The 19235-nt window shown below is 36.3% G+C and overlaps 1 protein-coding gene across 7 annotated transcripts in view; it reads left to right on the top strand.

The window, feature by feature from the left end:
- ATRX (ATRX chromatin remodeler) overlaps window positions 1-19235 on the top strand; it is a 323761-nt gene that overhangs the window by 187821 nt on the left and 116705 nt on the right. For all 7 annotated transcript variants that reach the window (XM_036902729.2, XM_036902727.2, XM_036902726.2 and 4 more), the window contains 3 exons: window positions 2262-2392; window positions 2905-2993; window positions 3116-3288. In XM_036902729.2, the coding sequence (XP_036758624.2) occupies window positions 2262-2392; window positions 2905-2993; window positions 3116-3288 (393 nt within the window). The remainder of the gene's footprint in view (window positions 1-2261; window positions 2393-2904; window positions 2994-3115; window positions 3289-19235) is intronic.

Below are 19235 nucleotides of genomic sequence, written 5' to 3'. Positions count from 1 at the left end.
TTCATGGGTGCTTGGGGGTAAGATGTGAATATAGTTGGGGGACCATTATTTAGTTTACCACAGAGTCCATGATAACATCTCATGTAGAAGTCGTAGATGTAAATGAGGTTCAATAACAGATTATGTGTTTAACTTCCTTTTTTAGGACTTCATTTTTCCAAGTATGATTTCAGTCATATTTGTCAATGCTCTTCTGAGTAGAGAACATTATTAGGTGGATGCTTATTTGCCCAACTCCTTTTTATGTGATTCCCCTTCCCTATAAATAATATCAACTCTAATACAAATCAGTTGTATAAATAGAGGAAATTTTAGTTTTCCACCTTGAAAAATTTCCTCCTTTTTCTGCCTTAGCCATTTGGGCCTAAATTCTTAGGAATACTTTATATAATACAAGATATTTATAACATGTACTAGAGTAGTGTTTTCTCCCTACAAAACAAAAATTGATTTTTTAGTCAGTCTTTCTTGCAGAGTAAAATGATAGTTAAGTTTAGCTCATCATTTTTGAAATCTCTTTTTCCTTCACATTAATTGTAGAAACTCATCAATCTTTCACTAATAGATAGGACAGCTAGGTGGAAGATCAACGAGGCAATAGAAGACTTGAGAAACAATATAAACCAATTAGACCTGACATATCTGTAAGAACATTCCTTCCAACAGCCCAGAAAAATTCATGTGCACATGAAACATTCTCTAAAAATAAACCATATTTTAGACCACAAAACAAGCTTCAATTAATATAAAAGACTAATGTCCCTCAGAACATTTACTTAACCACACTGGAATTGAATAAAAAATGAGTGAAGTGAGAAAATGCAGAAATATGTGTAAATGATAAGCTTGTAAACAGTGGGTGAAAGAATAAATCACAAGGAAAATTAGAAAATATTTAGAGATGATTGAAAACAAAAACACAAGGTACTAAAATAATAGGATGCAGGTAAAGCAATACTTATAGTGAAATTTATAACTGTAAATGCATGTATTAAGAAAGATCTCAAATTTGTAATCTAACTTTCTACCTCAAGAAAGTAAAATAAAAACAAACTAAACCCATAATAAGTAAAAGGAAGGAAATAATAAAGGCTAAAGCAGAAATACATGTAAAGGAGAAAAGAAAATTGTGGAATAAATCATTTAAACCAGAGGTACTTTGGAAAGATCAATGTAATTGATAACTCTATCTGTACTTAAAAATTAATAGAAGATACACAGATAACTAAAATCAGGAATGAAAGAACATCGCTATTGACCTTATAGAAATAAAAGAATTATAAGGAAATGCTATCAGCAGTTGTATATCAAGAAAATACATACCTCATTTTCACAGCTATAATTTCTATCATACACGGTGAAAATAACTAATCAGGTAAAATAATCAGTACCAGATTTGTAATTTTGTTAGTGTTTCATGTCATTACTAAATTTTCTCTTGTTCAGGGAGGCAAGACTTGGTTGGTGAATTTACATCTTTTAAAACTGGACAGAACAATGTTACTAGTTACATGCTGTTTTTATCTTTTAATCAGCTTTGTTCTTTTGCATTTTATCCCTTGATAAATGTTTCATGTTAATGAAATGGGTATTCATTTCATTTTCATAGATAAAAGTATATTTTTGTTTAATTTACTCTGGGCAGAATAAATTTAATGTTTACAACATGAAAAGCATCATTTTTAAAACTACTTTTTTGTGTAAGAGTAGTTGGAAAGAGTGGCGAAAGGAGTGTATACAAAGGGAGTTTGTGGGAACTTACTGGAGTATATGAACCTGAATAAGAAAAAATTACATAATAATTTTCAATAACTTCTAACAAAATGTAGCTCATTTTCCAATTACCAATGTAGACAATACACCATGGTAGTATTAGTGGTAACTGTGACTTTGTTAGCAATAGAAATTAGAATGTTTTAATATATTTTTTTTATTGGTATTTCAAAATTATTTACATTTATTGGTATTTCAAAATTTCAGGTAAATTGTTAGACTTCCTGATATATTTTGTTATTTAATACATTAATAAATTATACAAATTTTCAAATTTATTTTTTAATATTTTGATAATTTCTATATAATGAGTTTCTCTTATAATCTTATTTTATATATTTGAAAACATTATTCTAAGAAAGAGGATCTGTAAGCTTCTTTACACTGCTGAAGGATTCCACAGCACAAATAAAGTTAAAAACTCCTAATTGAAAAACATCTTGGTTGAAACAGAACTCACATATCTTAACTCTTTTTCTTTAAATCAGGTGTAGGTAATAGCAGTGAAGGTGGAAGAGGAAAGGCAGGTGCAAAACTTTTCCAGGATTTTCAAATGTTAAGTAGAATATGGACTCATCCTTGGTGTTTGCAACTTGACTACATTAGCAAAGAAAATAAGGTAAATCAAGTAACTTAAAATTTGTAAAATGGTATCTGTTGGAAGCAGAATAACTAGGAAAAAAGTTGATCTATATAGACCTGTTTATTTGAATTTTCTTTTGCTTTGTGGTACAGTAATTCAATGTATTTTATTTCTAGTAATTCCTATATGCTTGAATTATCATTATAGGAGTATTAAATGTCAATTTTAATATCTTGCATAAGCACAGTAATATGATGAAAGCAAATTAACATTGGGTTGATACTATCAAGTAAGTAAGACTTTAATTGGATTTCATCAGTTTTTGTAGTTAATGTCCTTTTTCTTTCCATAAGTCAATCTAGGACCTCAGATTGCATTTAGTAGTTACATCTGTCATGTGTCCTTCATTTTTCCTAATCTCTGATAGTTTTCTCAGTTCTTCCCTATCTCATGACAGTTAACTTATCCATAATTGAAATAAACATAACTAGAATTTCCAACATAAGTTGAAACAAACTATTAAAACATTCATCATTTTTTTTCTCTAGGGATATTTTGATGAAGACAGTATGGAAGAATTTATAGCTTCAGATTCCGATGAAACCTCCATGAGTTTAAGCTCCGATGATTATACAAAGTAAATTGAATATCTTTTGTACCTTGTGGGTACACTTGAAATCCCTGCTTGCTGACTGTCCTCTGTTGTCCTGTGTGTCTTTACCATACCTTCTTAGCAGTTTGAATGTGTTCTTTTTTTAGAAAGAAGAAAACAAAAGGAAAAAAGGGAAAAAAAGATAGTAGCTCAAGTGGAAGCGGCAGTGACAATGATGTTGAAGTGATTAAAGTGTGGAATTCAAGATCTCGAGGAGGTGGTGAAGGAAATGTGGATGAAACAGGAAACAATCCCTCAGTTTCTTTAAAGCTGGAAGAAAGTGAGTGTAATGAATGTTGCCTTTATCTTGGAACATTGATTTAGAAAATATGTCAGTGTTTTTTTTACTTACTAATTATGCTCCCTAGTTGGTCTCAAAGGAATATCTTTCCCTTAGTTGGGAGGCATCTTAAGATAATTAGGTACACATAGTAACAACAAATATCTGACTGATATTTAATTATAAGCAAGCAGTTGTGTTCTCTCTGGTATTTAAGAGGAAAGAAAAAGAAACTAACATTTATTTACATGTATGCACCTAAACTATTATTTTCACTTGTGTTAGCTAACTCAGTTCTTGAGCATTCTTGCAATGTTGTTGAAATCTTTATTTATATAAATGATTGATAGAAGTGGAATTCAGACCTAGATATAGCCACTCTTAAAGCCACCATGGTATTTTCACTTAACAACATATAAATAACTAGAAGCATTTCAGGTATTTAAGTATGATTGTAATTAATTTTAAACAGTGAAACTGGTTTAAGTGGTTTAGTCTTTTTCCATTGCAATTCCTCATAATCTATAATTGTCTACTTTAGGTTTCCTTTGTACCATGCATGTTTTATGTGACCACTTTGACTTTTTCTTTCTTTTTCTTGTGCATAAGTGTACGCACAAAGTCTTCAGTTGAACTTCCAATGGCTGAAGTTGTCTTTACCCATATCTACATTGAAGGATTAGTGTTAAGTCTCCATATCCTTCTAGTGCAACCTGACTTGTTGTCCAGGAACTCCAAAGCTGGGACCAAATATCTGAGTATTTGAAATATCAAATATCTAAAGATAAAACAGTGTAAATATCTCTAAATATTTGTTATTTAGGAATGATCGAGCAAAGCAGGTGATGACCATCTGGGAAGAGGATAAATGTGGGTTGTCAGTTAGGTGAATGATTCTGTGCTCGAGACAAGCTTGCTTGTTCTCAGACTTGTAAATGTAGTGATTTGATGATAAACATTTCTCTCTTCAGTACCTCCTTGGATTAGACAGATGGCAGCCTAACCTCAGACTCTGGCTTACTTCTCTAAGAAATCAGGGAAATAGTAAAAATTAAGCTACAAAATTGCCTTCCTTGTACTTGTCTCCTGTTACCCCATAAAGGCAGTTCATTATCAGTGTTCATATTCCAATCAGATTTACTGAATATTTTTCTAAGACTAGTAAAGGAATCATTATAGTTTAAGATAATGGGAAGCCCTTCTTTTCTCCTCTCCTGCTCTCCCAATCTGCCCTTTCAGTTAAAATTCCCCTCAGTCTCTCATCTCATAATTAGAAAGAAATAGCTTAAAGTTTATGGTTTCTGGGAATGATTTTCCTAAAATACTCCTTTTGAAAATTTTTTTCATAACTTATGATTAAAAGAAGAGACTAATATATGCCTCATCCTGTACTGTAAATTGGTTACACATAAAAGTATGTTGATGAATTGATGCTTCATCACTTAGAAGTACAGGCAGCTGGGTCATCTTCAGAAATGAGTAGCCTCTTCCATTTCTCTTGGTGTGCTGTATAAGTATGATCACTGTCCATATGTGCCATAATGTGAAAAAAGTTGGAAAGAACTGGGGTAGAGTGTAGGTGGCTACATGTTGTAAACTTAAAAGATTACAGGGATGGCTGTGCATTCCAAGTGACAAACTTTGACCACTTGTCTATTGTCTTTGTTTCATTTTAGCTGTGTTCAGTCTACTAGAGAGCACATATATAGATGTATTTTATATTTTGCAGCTGTGTACATGCATAGTTTATCAGGAACATTTTTCAGAATAGAAAGATGGAAAAAATCTATTGTCCTTTAGCTCCAGATTAACTCCATTTAAGGCAGAGTAGATATTGTATATGAACATGTCTAATTGGTACTGTGTAACATTTTTTTAAAAATCACTTACAGTAAATGTAACAGAAGGTAGGAAAAGATGGCGGCGTTAGTAGCGTGGCGGAAATCTCCCAAAACCACATATATTTTGAAAATACAGCAAATACAACTACTCCTAAAAGAGTGACTAGAAATAAGAGTACACCAGCCAGTCTACATCTGGGAGAAGTCAACATCTCATGGAAAAGGGTAAAGTAAAAAGCCATGACCCAGCGGGACTCGAGCACTACCACCACCCCAGCTTACCAGCAGGAGGAAAAGAATCAGAGTGAAGAGGGAGTGGAAGCACAGGACTGCTGAATAACCAGTCCTAGATAGAAATCTACCCCTGAATCACAGGCACACATTGCACAGAGCTCTGGAGATTAGAGAAGCTAAAAAGCTAAGTCTGAGACTAAGTCTGCAAACAGGTTCCCACAACTGGGTGCCCTGGCACAAAAGAAAAGCAGGCACTTTAGAAGTATTAAAGGGGCAAGGGTTTAACAGGTGGACAAAATCGTCCTGACATACTCAGCCCAGCAGGCTGGGAACTTTCAGGAACTTCAGGTGCCCTATCCCCCTGTGAAAATGCAGCCCCGAGGCCCCTCACCGTGATAACCAGCCTGCCGTTCCTTCCTCTGCGCCAGCCCCTGAGCGCAAACTGGCTGTCCCCACCATTTCTGCAGACCAGCTGGAGGGCAGCCCCGCCTACAACAACTGCACAGCTTAACGCAGAGGCTTCTCCTGCGCATGGCTAACAGTACCAGACCAAAACGATTGACCAGGCGATTGACCAGGACAGTGAAGATGGGGGCTGAGACCAGGAGGCACAAAGAGGCATTGTTCTCACGATGGCAGCACACACACTGCTCACTTATGACCCCAGCCAGTGCCCTAGGCCATCCCAAAGGCTGCCCCGCCTATGAAAGTTCAGAGGATTAACCCAGAGCTGCTCCCTGCATGTGGTTAACAGGCATAGACAGCAGAGATGGGTGCTGAAACTGGGAGCCACGAAAGGGCTTTGTCATCGTGGCAGACACGCACTTCTCGCCTGTGATCCCAGCCAGTGCCCTAGGTCATCCCAAGGGCTGCCTTGCCCATGACAGCATACGGGATTAACCCAGAGGCTACTCCCTGTGCACAGTTAACCGGCACAGAGAGCAGAGACAGGCATGGTGACTGGCAAGCAGCAAGGGACTCTGTCTTCCTAGTTGATACCCATGCCACTCACTGGGAACACTCCCATCACTCCAGGACCATGAAAAGGCAGAAGAACCTTGTTAAACCCCAAATCCCTCAAACACCAGAAAGAGGGCTCAGTGAGAAATCACCAATTTTCTTGAAAAAGAACTCAAAAGTCATAAGCATGCGGATGGAGCTACAGAAAAATATTCAAGAGCTAAGGGACAAATTCAGGAGGGAGATAACAAATGAAACAGACAATGGAGGGATTTAAAAGATTAGATGTGGTAGAGGAGACTGTTAGTGGAATAGAAATCAGAGAACAGGAATACAGAGAAGCTGAGGCAGAGAGAAAAAAGGATCTCTAGGAATGAAAGAAGTGAACAGTGTCACCAATCCAAACAGAACAATATTTGCATTATAGGGGTACCAGAAGAAGACAGAGAAAAAGGGATAGAAAGTGTCCTGGAAGAAATAATTGCTGAAAACATCCCCAGTGTAGGGAAGGAAATAGTCTCTCAGACCATGGAAGCCCACAGATCTGACAACACAAGGGACCCAAGGAGGACAACACCAAGATGTAAAATAATTAAAATGGCAAAGACCAAACAGAAGGACAGACTATTAAAAGCAGCCAGAGAGAGAAAAAAGATCACCTACAAAGGAAAACCCATCAGGCTATCATCAGACTTCTCAACACAGGCTAGAAGGGAGTGGCATGATATATTCAATGCAGTGAAGCAGAAGGGCCTCTAACCAAGAATACTCTACCAAGAAAGATTGTCATTTCTATTTGAAGGAGAGATTAAACAATTCTGAGATAAGCAAAAGTTGAGGGAATTTACCTCCCACAAACCATCTCTACAGTGTATTTTAAACGGACTACTCTAAATGAAAGTGTGTCTAAGACTAAATAGCTATCACCAGAGAAAATAAAACCACAGCAAAGGAAGTACACCAACAAATACTAACCAAGTGAAAAATTGTATCAGCTACCCACAGAGTCAGTCAAGGGATACAAAAAAATGTGACACCTAACATATATATAATGGAGGAGGAAGAAAAAGAAGGTAGAAAAAAAAAGAATCTTCAGGCTGTGTTGATAATAGCATAACAAGTGAGTTAAGGTAGACTGCCAGATAGTAAAGAAGCTGCCCTTGACTCTTTGGTAACCATGAATCTGAAGTGTGAAATGGCAGTTAGTATGTATCTATCGATAATCACCCTAAATGTGAATGGACTGAATGCACCAATCAAAAGACACAGAGTAATAGAATGGATAAAAAAGCAAGACTTATCTATATGCTCCCTACAAGAGACTCACCACACACCCAAAGACATATACAGACTAAAAGTAAAGGGATGGAAAAAGATATTTCATGCAAACAAATGGGAGAAAAAAGCAGGTGTTGCAGGACTTGTATCAGATAAAATAGACTTGAGAACAAAGAAAGTAACAAGAGATAAAGAAGGACATTACATAAGGATAAAGGGGTCAGTCCAACAAGAGTATATAACCATTGTAAATATCTATGCACTCAACATAGGAGTACTGACATATGTGAAACAAATCCTAGCAGAATTAAAGGAGGAAATAGAATGCAATGCATTCATTTTAAGAGACTTCAACACACCACTCACTCCAAAGGACAGATCACCCAGACAGAAAATAAGTAAGGACACAGAGTCACTGAAAAAACACATTAGAACAGATGGACCTAACAGACATCTACAGAACTCTACACCCAAAAGCAGCAGGATGCACATTCTTCTCAAGAGCACATGGAACATTTTCCAGAATAGACCACATAATAGGCCACAAGAAAGAGTCTCAGCAAATTCAAAATGATTGAAATTTTATGAACCAATTTCTCAGATCACAGAGGTATAAAAATGGAAATAAGTTGTACAAAGAAAACAAAAAGGCTCACAAACACATGGAGGCTTAACAACATGCTCCTAAATAATCAATGGATCAATGACTGTATTAAAACAGAGGTCAAGCATTATATGAAGACAAATGAAAACAGCAGCACAGTGCTCCAACTTCTGTGGGATGCAGCACAGGCAATTCTAAGAGGAAAGTATATAGCAATCCAGGCCTATTTAAAGAAGGAAGAACAATCATAAATAAATAGTCTAAATTCACAATTATTGAAACTGGAAAAAAGAACAAATGAGGCCCCAAAGTCAGTAGGAGGAGGGATATAATAAAGACCAGAGAAGAAATAAATAAAATTGAGAAGAATGAAACAATAGAAAGAATCCATGAAAGCAAGAGCTGGATCTTTGAGAAAATAAATAAAATAGATAACCCCCAGCGAGAATTATCAAGAAAAAAAGAGTCTACACACATAAACAGAATCAGAAATGAAAAGGGAAAAAATCACTACAGAAACCATAGAAATGCAAAGAATTATGAGAGAATTCTATGAAAAATTATATGCTAACAAACTGGATAACCTAGAAGTGGAAAACTTTCTAGAAAAATACAATCTTCTAAGAGTGAACCAGCAAGAAACTGAAAATCTGAGAAGACCAATTACCAGCAATGAAATTAAATCAGTAATCAAAAAACTACCCAAGAACAAAACCTGTGGACCAGACAGCTTCACTGCTGAATTTAATCAGACATTTAGAGAAGACATAATACCCATTCTCCTTAAAGTTTTCCAAAAAATAGAAGAGGAGGGAATACTTCCAAACTCACTCTATGAAGCCAGCATCACTCTAATAACAAAGCCAGGCAAAGACACAACAAAAAAAGAAAATTACAGACCAATATCCCTGATGAACATAGATGCAAAAATACTCAATAAAATATTAGCAAACGGAATTCAAAAATATATCAAGAGGATCATACACCGTGATCAAGTGGGATTCATTTCAGGGATGCAAGGATGGTACAACATTCGAAAATCCATCAACATTATGCACTATATCAGTAAATACGACAAAAAGCACATGGTCATCTCCATAGATGCTGAAAAGGCATTCAACAAAATTCAACATCCATTCATGAAAAAAACTCTCAACAGAATGCATAAAGAGCACAAGTCCCTCAACATAATAAAGGCCATATATGACAAAACCACAGCCAACATCATACTTAACAATGAAAAGCTGAAAGATTGGGAACAAGGCAAGGATGCCCACTCTGCCCACTTTTATTCAACGTATTTCAGGAGGTCCTAGCCATGGCAATTAGACAACACAAGGAAATAAAAGGCATCCAGACTGGTAAAGAAGAATTCAAACTGTTACTGATTGCAGATGAGATAATATTGTACATTAAAAAAAACCTAAAGACTCTACTCCAAAACTACTAGAACAAATGTCTGAATTCAGCAAAGTTGCAGGATACAAAACTAATACACAAAAATCTGTTGCATTCCTGTACACTAACAATGAACTAGCAGAAAGAGATATCAGGAAAACAATTATATTGACAATTCATCAAAAAGAATAAAATGCATATGAGTAAACTTTATCAAGGCAATGAAAGACGTATAGCTTGAAAACTGCAATACACTCATGAGAGAAATTAAAGAGGACACTAATAAATGGAAATTCATCCCATGCTTTCGGGTAGGAAGAATTAATATTGTCAAAATGGTCATCCTGCCTAAAGCAATCTACCGATTCAATGCCATCCCTATATCAAAATACTGGCAGCATTCTTCAAAAAACTAGAGCAAATACTTTTAAAATTCATGTGGAATCACAAAAGACCCTGAAGAGCCAAAGCAATTCTGAGAAGGAAGGATAAAGCTGGGGGGATTACACTCACCTATTTCAACCTCTACTACAAAGCCACAGTAATCAATACAATTTGGTACTGGCTCAAGGACAGAACCACAGACCAATGGAACAGAATAGAGAGTCCAGTTATTAACCCAAGCATGTATGGTCAGACAATATTTGATAAAGGAGCCATGGGTATACAATGGGGAAATGATAGCCTCTTCAACAGCTGGTGTTGCAAAACTGGACAGCTACATGTAAGAAAATGAAACTGCATTAGTGTCTAATACATACACAAAAGTAAACTCAAAATGTATGAAAGATCTGAATTTAAGTCATGAAACCATTAAACTCTTAGAAGAAAACATAGGCAAAAATCTCCTGAATATAAACATAGCAACTTTTTCATGTGCATATCCACCCGGGCAAGGGTAACAAAAGCATAAATGAACAAGCAGAACTGCATCAAACTAAAAAGGTTCTGTACTGCAAAGGACACCATCAGAAGAATAAAAAGGCATCCTACAATATGGAAGAATATATTCATAAAGAACATATCCGATAAGGGGTTGACATCCAAAATACACAAGGAGCTCACTCACGTCAACAAACTAAAAGCAAATAATTTGATTAAAAAATGGGCAGAGGATCTGAACAGACACTTCTCCAATGAAGAAATTCAGATGGCCAACAGGCACATGATAAGATGCTCCACATCGTGAATCTTCAGAGAACTGCAAATTAAAACCATAGTGAAATAAAATCTCACACAAGTTTGGATGGCCAACATTCAAAAGACAAACAACAAAGAATAAACGTTGGAGAGGATCTGTAGAAAGGGGAACCCTCTTGCACTGCTTTTGGGAATGTAGATTAGTTCAACCATGCGGAAAGCAGTATGGAGGTTTCTCAAAAAACTCAAAATAGAAATACCATTTGATCCAGGAATTCCACTCCAAGGAATTGACTGTAAGAATGCAGAATCCAAGTTTGAAAAAGACAGATGCACCCCTATGTTTATTGGAGCACTATTTACAATAGCCATGAAATGGAAGCAACCTAAGTGTCCATCAGTAGATGAATGGATAAAGATGATGTGGTACATATACATAATTGAATATTATTCAGACATAAGAAGAAATCAAATCCAAAAATGGACTAACAGCTACCAAAGGGAAAGGGACCGGTAATGGTTGGGGAAAAGGGAGGGATAAGTAGATTAAGGGGCATTATGATTAGTACACATAATATAGAGGAGGGAGTGGGGAAGGCAGTATAGGACAGAGAAGACAAGTAGTGACTCTATAGCCTCTTATTATGCTGATGGACAGTGACTGTATTTTGGGTACATGGTGGGGACTTGATAATGGGGGGAATCTAGTAACCACAATGTTGCTCATCTGATTGTATATTAATGATATCATAAGAAAAATAACAATAAATGAATGAATGGGTGAGTGGAACAAAATCTGAATAGGAAACATTAAAAGACTAAAATGTTACCCTTGGAATTTGAAGTGGATATTATATATTTCACTATAATTGAAACGTAATGTGATTTTTATTGCATATTTCATTTTCACTTCAAAGAGTTGCTACTTAACTCTTTTGCAGTATCTCCTTCAACTGTCTGAGAAGCAGCATTTTGAATGTCCTTTTAGTTTATACCTTACTGCTTCTCCATTTCTGTGTTTTAGTATTTTTTAGGACAGTTTTATGATGAGGAAATCAGTATGTAAACTACTTCAAAATACTTGATATGTTACTATTTCGGTATTTTTAGAGTAAGCTTTACCAGTAAGCATTTACATTTGTAAATGTATATAATTTGTTGTATTTATGTAAACTTTTGATGTAATCTTTGTATGTGACACAGGCCTATAATATTTGCACTAATACCACATTTATGCATTCAACAAGTATTTATTAAATGCTCACTATGTGCCATGCACTGCTCTGAAAGCACTCATGGTACTTATCTTTCTCCTCCTCCTACTGTATATACACATAATATTTCAATGGCATGCTACTTTTCTTTTTAAACTTACAGTGTATCTTCTTTAACTTTACATCTTTAAACTTCTTTAAACTTTGCATCTTTAAACTTACAGATGTAAATAGGATAATCATATATTTAGATCACTTCAAGAAATTAAGGGTTAAGGTGTTGCTTTCTATTTGTATTTCCTTTGTGCCTTAACTTGAAAGCATTCTGTGATAACCAGAGTGGATATTAAGGAGTAGCTTTGATTAATTAATTAATTAACTTGTTACTTTTCATGTATATGTACACAACGCAAAGTTATAATGGTATGTTTAATTCGTGTTAATGATAAAATATATATTGAGCAGGGAGTAAGTATCTATTAATAAGTTTTAATTATAAATACAGAATATTAACTGGAAGAGCCCATATTTTTCTGAATTACTTTTTTTTAGACTTTATTGTAAGTTGTTCTGATTATGTCCAGTAGGATCAGAATTAAAATGAAATCTATTTCCAAAAAAATTGTCACCTAAGTGTCAAGACTTTCTAGCTGCCATATATTTGATAACTTCCTGTCAGCATTTTTTTATTGCTGAAATTTTCACCTGAGGTAAATAACTTCAGTAAATTTGGGTAATCATTGCTGAAATTGTGTGCAATCTGTGTAACTGCAGTTCTCCAAAGGCACTGGTTATTTACTGGTTGGCTGATTATAGAAAAGAGTTCATTCAACATTTGCTTGATAAGTGGTGTGTTAGGGGACCTTAAGACCCGCCCACCTCAGGTTCTGTAATTCAAGGACTCAGCATATTGTCATGTTCTGGACATGACTTACTTCAATGAAAGGATACAAAGCAAAATCAGCAAAAGGGAAAGGAACAGAGAGTGAAGTCTAGAGGAAACCAACCATAATCTTCCAAGAGCTTTCTCCTAGTGGAGTCACACAGTGTACTAATTTTTCTAGGAACAAGTTATGACACATGTGAAGTGTCTACCCTAGAAGGTCATTAGAGAATTAAGGACCCAAGATTTTATTCGGGATTGGTCAAATGGGCACTTTATACCTGGCTCTTAACAAATTTGAGACTTCCAGAGAGAAAAGAGGTGTTCAGAATAAACCACATTGTTTTTGCACTGTAGGCACATTGAGTGGGCACTCTTAACCAGGGCAAATTTTATGTCATTACAGGGAACTGTTTACCATTCCAATTCCCAGACAATAGTGAGGGGCCAACCTTGCAAGGCTTTCTAACAGGAAATTTTAGTTGACTCTTAAAGATAGTAAAGTGTGAATAGAATTATGACAGGAAAAGAGGGGGAGAAAATAATGTAAGACATTCAAGGAAAAGGATGAGATCTTGCAAACAAGTGACGTGTTTAGAAAATAGTTCACTGTGGTTTGAATGTAAACACATATTGAGCTCTCTAAAAGTAATGGACAGCATCGGGACCCAAGCACAAAGAGGGAACTGATAAACTAAACAGTAAGTTCAAGAAGGTATGCTTGGAAGCATAGGGCTCTGCTAGTCTTAAGATTAGTAACTTTGGTTTTCTTTCTCTTTTTTTAAAAAATTTTTTATTAAGGTATGATTGATATACACTCTTACGAAGGTTTCTCATGAAAAAACAATGTGGTTACTACATTTACCCATATTATCAAGTCCCCACCCATACCCCAATGCAGTTACTGTCCATCAGTGCAGGAAGTTGCCGAGATCCACCACTGTGTCCCTTCTCTGTGATACACTCTTCTACCCATGATCCCCCACACTATATGTACTAAATATAATACACCTCAGTCCCCTTCTCCCTCCCTCCACACCTGCCCTCCCACACCCCACCCCTTTGGTAACCACTACTTCATTCTTGGAGTCTGTGAGTCTGCTGCCATTTTGTTCCTTCAGTTTTGCTTCATTGTTATACTCCACAAAAGAGGGAAATCATTTGGCGTTTGTCTTTCTCCGCCTGGCTTAGTTCACTGAGCATAATGTCCTACAGCTCCATTCATGTTATTGCAAATGGTAGGATTTGTTTCTTATGGCTGAATAGTATTCCATTGTATATATGTACCACATCTTCTTTTTGTTTCTTATGGCTGAATAGTATTCCATTGTATATATGTACCACATCTTCTTTATCCATTCATCTTCAGATGGACAATTAGGTTGCTTCCATATCTTGGCTATTGTAAAAAGTGCTGTGATAAACATAGGGGTGCATATGTCTTTTTGAATCTGAGAAGTTATATTCTTTGGGTATATTCCAAGGAGTGGGATTCTGGGGTCAAATGGTATTTCTATTTTTAGTTTTTTTGAGGAACCTCCATATTGCTTTCCACAATGGTTGAACTAGTTTACATTCCCACCAGCAGTGTAGGAGGGTTCCCCTTTCTCCACATCCTCGCCAGCATTTGTTGTTCTTAGTCTTTTAGATGCTGGCCATCCTTACTGGTGTGAGGTGATATCTCATTGTGGTTTTAATTCGCATTTCCCTGATGATTAGTGATGTGGAGCATCTTCTCATGTGTCTGTTGGCCATTTGAATTTCTTCTTTGGAGAACTGTCTCTTCATATCCTCTGCCCATTTGTTAATTAGATTATTTGCTTTTTGGGTGTTGAGGTGTGTAAGTTCTTTATTTATTTTGGATGTTAACCCCTTGTTGGATATGTAATTTACAAATGTATTCTCCCATACTGTAGGATGCCTTTTTGTTTTGTTGATGATGTCCTTTGCTGTACAAAAACTTTTAGTTTGATGTAGTCCCATGAGTTCATTTTTGCTCTTGTTTTCCTGCAACTTTGGTTTTCACCTACAGAGGAGGTATAGGATACAAAGCTTTAAGCCTTTTTTTGTTTCTTTGTTTTTGTTTTGGTATCATTAATCTACAATTACATGAGCAACATTATGGTTACTAGACTTCCCCCATTGTCAAGTCCCCACCACATACCCCACTACAGTCACTGTCCATCAGCGTAGTAAGATGCTATAGAATCACTACTTGTCTTCTCTGTGTTATACAGCCCTCCCTGTGCCCCACACACACATTATGTCTGCTAATTGTAATGCCCCCTTTACCCCCTTATCTCTCCCTTCCCACCCATCCTACTCAGTCCCTTTCCCTTTGGTAACTGTTAGTCCAATCTTGAGTTCTGTGAGTCTGCTGCTGTTTTGTCCCTTCAGTTATTTTCATTGTTCTTATACTCCACATATGAGTTGAATCATTTGATTCTTATCTTTTTCCTGGCGGCTTATTTCACTTAGCATAATACCCTCTAGCTCCATCCATGTTGCTGCAAATGGTAGGGTTTGTTTTCTTCTTATGGCTGAATAATATTCCATTGTGTATATGTACCACATCTTCCTTATCCATTCATGTATTGACGCACACTTAGGTTGCTTCCATTTCTTGGCTATTGTAAGTAGTGCTGCGATAAACATTGGGGTGCATATGTTTTTTTCAAACTGGGCTCTTGCATTCTTAGGGTAAATTACTAGGAGTGGAATTCCTGGGTCAAATAGTATTCCTGTTTTTAGCTTTTTGAGGAACCTCCATACTGCTTTCCACAACGTTTGAATGATTTACATTCCCACCAGCATTGTAGGAGGGTTCCCCTTTTCCACATCCTCGCCAACATTTGTTCTTGTTTGTCTTTTGGATGGTGACAATCCTTACTGGTGTGAGGTGATATCTCATTGTGGTTTTAATCTTCATTTCTCTGACGATTAATGATGTGGAGCATCTTTTCATGTGACTCTTGTCCACCTGAATTTCTTCTTTGGAGAAGTGTCTATTCAGGTCCTGTGCTAATTTTTTAATTGGATTATTTGCTTTTTGTTTGTTGAGGTGTGTGAGCTCTTTATATAAATTTGGATCTCAAACTTTTATTGGATATGTCATTTATGAATATATTCTCCCATACTGTAGGATGCCTTTTTGTTCTTTTGATGATGTTCTTTGTTATACAGAAGCTTTTTCTGCTTGACATAGTCCCACTTGCTCACTTTTGCTTGTTTCCCTTACCCAGGGAGAAATGTGCACGAAGAAGTTGCCCATGCTTATGTCCAATAAATTTTTTCCTCTGCTTTTTTCTAAGAGTTTTATGGTTTCATGAATTACATTCAGATCTTTGATCTGTTTCAAATTTACTCTTGTGTATGCAGTTAGACAATGATCCAGTTTCATTCTCTTACATGTAGCTCTCCAGTTTTGCCAACACCAACTGTTGAAGAGGCTTTCATTTCCCCATTGTATATCCATTGCTCCTTTATTGTATATTAATTGACCATATATGTTTGGTTTAATATCTGTGGTTTGAATGTTAATGCATATTGAGCTCTCTAAAACAGTTCCACTGGTCTGTATGTCTGTTGTTGTGCCAGTACCAAATTGTCCTGATTTCTATACCTTTGAACTGGAGCTTGAAGTTGGAAAGCGTGATGCCCCGTGCTTTATTCTTCCTTCTCAGGATTGCTTTGGCTATTCAGGGTATTTTGTGGTTCCATATGAAGTGTAGAACTATTTGTTCCAGTATGTTGATTAATACTGTTGGTATTTTGACAGGAATTGCATTGAATTTGTAGATTGATTTAGGTAGGATGGCCATTTTGACAATATTAATTATTCCTAGCGAAGAGCATGGGATGATTTTCCATATGTTAGTGTTCTCTTTAATTTCTCTTATGAGTGTCTTATAGTATTCAGGGTATAGGTCTTTCACTTCTTTGGTTATGTTTATTTCTAGGTATTTTATTCTTTTTGATGCAATTGTGAATGGAATTGTTTTCCTGATTTCTCTTTCTGCTAGTTCATCATTAGTATATAGGAAGGCAACAGATTTCTGTGTATTAATTTTGTATCCTGCAACTTTGCTGTATTCAGATATTAGCTCTTTTAGTTTTGGAGTGGAGTCTTTAGGGTTTTTTTTTTTTAGAATACATACTTTTTAACATACAGACAACAATAAACTTACATGATGCTTTAACAGAAATAACATATTTTTATGAAAATGCATTAAGAAGAGTGGCAAACGGTTTTGCAAATCTCTTTGATGTCACCCTTAACAAGAAGGCAGCTAGGTGCCCATTTCTCCTTCTGCATCAATTTGTTGCAAAAGTAGGTTCAGACAGAGATGAGGAGTATTTTAGTAGCCTTTTCGATAATTGTGTATGTTCTCCTCTGATAGTCCCTTGAAATTTGAAGCGATCATTTCTTAAAGGTTCAGCGCAGTATGGGTTCTGGGTGCAAACCAGTGAGCTTTCTGGGCCCTTTTGCAGTGATACATCTTCCATTTGGATCTTTAACTTATGCATGAGTATGTAACACTATGTTTTTGTCACTTGTTTGGAAAACACTGGTTCACTGAGTTATCTAGATTTTTCCATATGTCAATACCCTTTTTATATAATTGCAAAAAAAAATCACATTTGTTGTTTTCACCGCCCATCTCACTAGAAATGTCTTTTAAGTATTGAGAAGCTGTCAAGCTCAGCAAAATGGATACAAGTTTTCCACAATTGCAGTTTTCACTTAAAAGTTCCAATATTATCATTGGCAACAAATAAAGCCCCTTGTTTGTCTCCTGGTGACAGGCTTACTTCGTTGTTTCCCGAAGATACCTGCCAAATACCCAGATCCGAGAAACAAGTTTGTCCATGAGGCATTCTTTCACATGAAAATGGTGGCTCATGAAAAAACGGCTGATTCAGCTCATGGCTCCAATGCCTGACAAATTCTTTTTTTGCTGTTGTTGTTCATTTTGTTATCATTAATCTGCAATTATATGAAGAGCATTATGTTTACTAGACTCCCCCTTCAACAAGTCCCCGCCACAAACACCATTAAAGTCACTGTCCATCAGCATAGTAAGATGCTGTAGAACCACTACTTCTCTGTGTTACACATCTCGCCTATGGCCCCCCCCCCACATTATACATGCTAATCGTAATGCCCCCTTTCTTTTTCCCCACGCTTATCCCTCCCTTCCCACCTATCCTACCCAGTCCCTTTCCCTTTGGTAACTGTTAGTCCATTCTTGGGTTCTGTGATTTTGCTGCTGTTTTGTTCCTTCATTTTTTCTTTGTTGTTATACTCCACATACGAGTGAAATCATTTGGTACTTGTCTTTCTCTGCCTGGCTTATTTCACTGAGCATAATACCCTCTAGCTCCATCCATGTTGTTGCGAATGGTAGGATCTGTTTTTTTCTTATGGCTGAATAATATTCCATTGTGTATATGTACCACCTCTTCTTTATCTATTCATCTGCTTATGGACACTTAGGTTGTTTCCATTTCTTGGCTATTGTAAATAGTGTTGCGATTAACATAGGGGTGCATCTGTCTTTTTCAAATTGGGCTGCTGCATTCTTATGGTAAATTCCTAGGAGTGGAATTCCTGGGTCAAAATGTATTTCTATTTTGAGCTTTTTGATGAACCTCCATGCTGCTTTCCACAGTCGTTGAACTAATTTACATTCCCACCAGCAGTGTAGGAGGGTTCCCCTTTCTCCACAACCTCACCAACATTTGTTGTTTGTCTTTTGGATGGAGGCGATCCTTACTGGTGTGAGGTGTATCTCATTGTGATTTTAATTTGCATTTCTCTGATGACTAGCGATGTGGAACATCTTTTCATGTGTCTGTTGGCCATCTTAATTTCTTCTTTGGAGAACTGTCTGTTCTGCAATGCTGCCCATTTTTTAATTGGATTATTTGCTTGTTGTTTCTTGAGGCATGTGAGCTCTTTATATTTTGGATGTCAACCCTTTATCGGATCTGTCATTTATGAATATATTCTCCAGTACTGTAGGGTACCTTTTTGTTCTATTGATGGTGACGTTTGCTGTACAGAAGCTTTTCAGTTTGATATAGTCCCACTTGTTCATTTTTGCTTTTGTTTCCCTTGCCCGTGGAGATATGTTAATGAAGAAGTTGTTCATGTTTATATTCAGGAGGGTTTTGCCTATGTTTTCTTCTAAGAGTTTTATGGTTTCATGCCTTACATTCAGGTCTTTGATCCATTTTGAATGTACTTTTGTGTATGGGGTTAGGCAGTGATCCAGCTTCATTCTCTTACATGTAGCTGTCCAGTTTTGTCAGCACCATCTGTTGAAGAGACTGTCATTTCCCCATTGTATGTCCATGGCTCCTTTATTGTATATTAATTTACCATATATGTT

This window comes from Manis pentadactyla, chromosome X (genome assembly GCF_030020395.1).
Source record: "Manis pentadactyla isolate mManPen7 chromosome X, mManPen7.hap1, whole genome shotgun sequence".
Taxonomy (NCBI): Eukaryota; Metazoa; Chordata; class Mammalia; order Pholidota; family Manidae; genus Manis; species Manis pentadactyla.
Note: the sequence above shows the minus strand (reverse complement) of the source record. Positions and strands in the feature narration are given on the sequence as shown.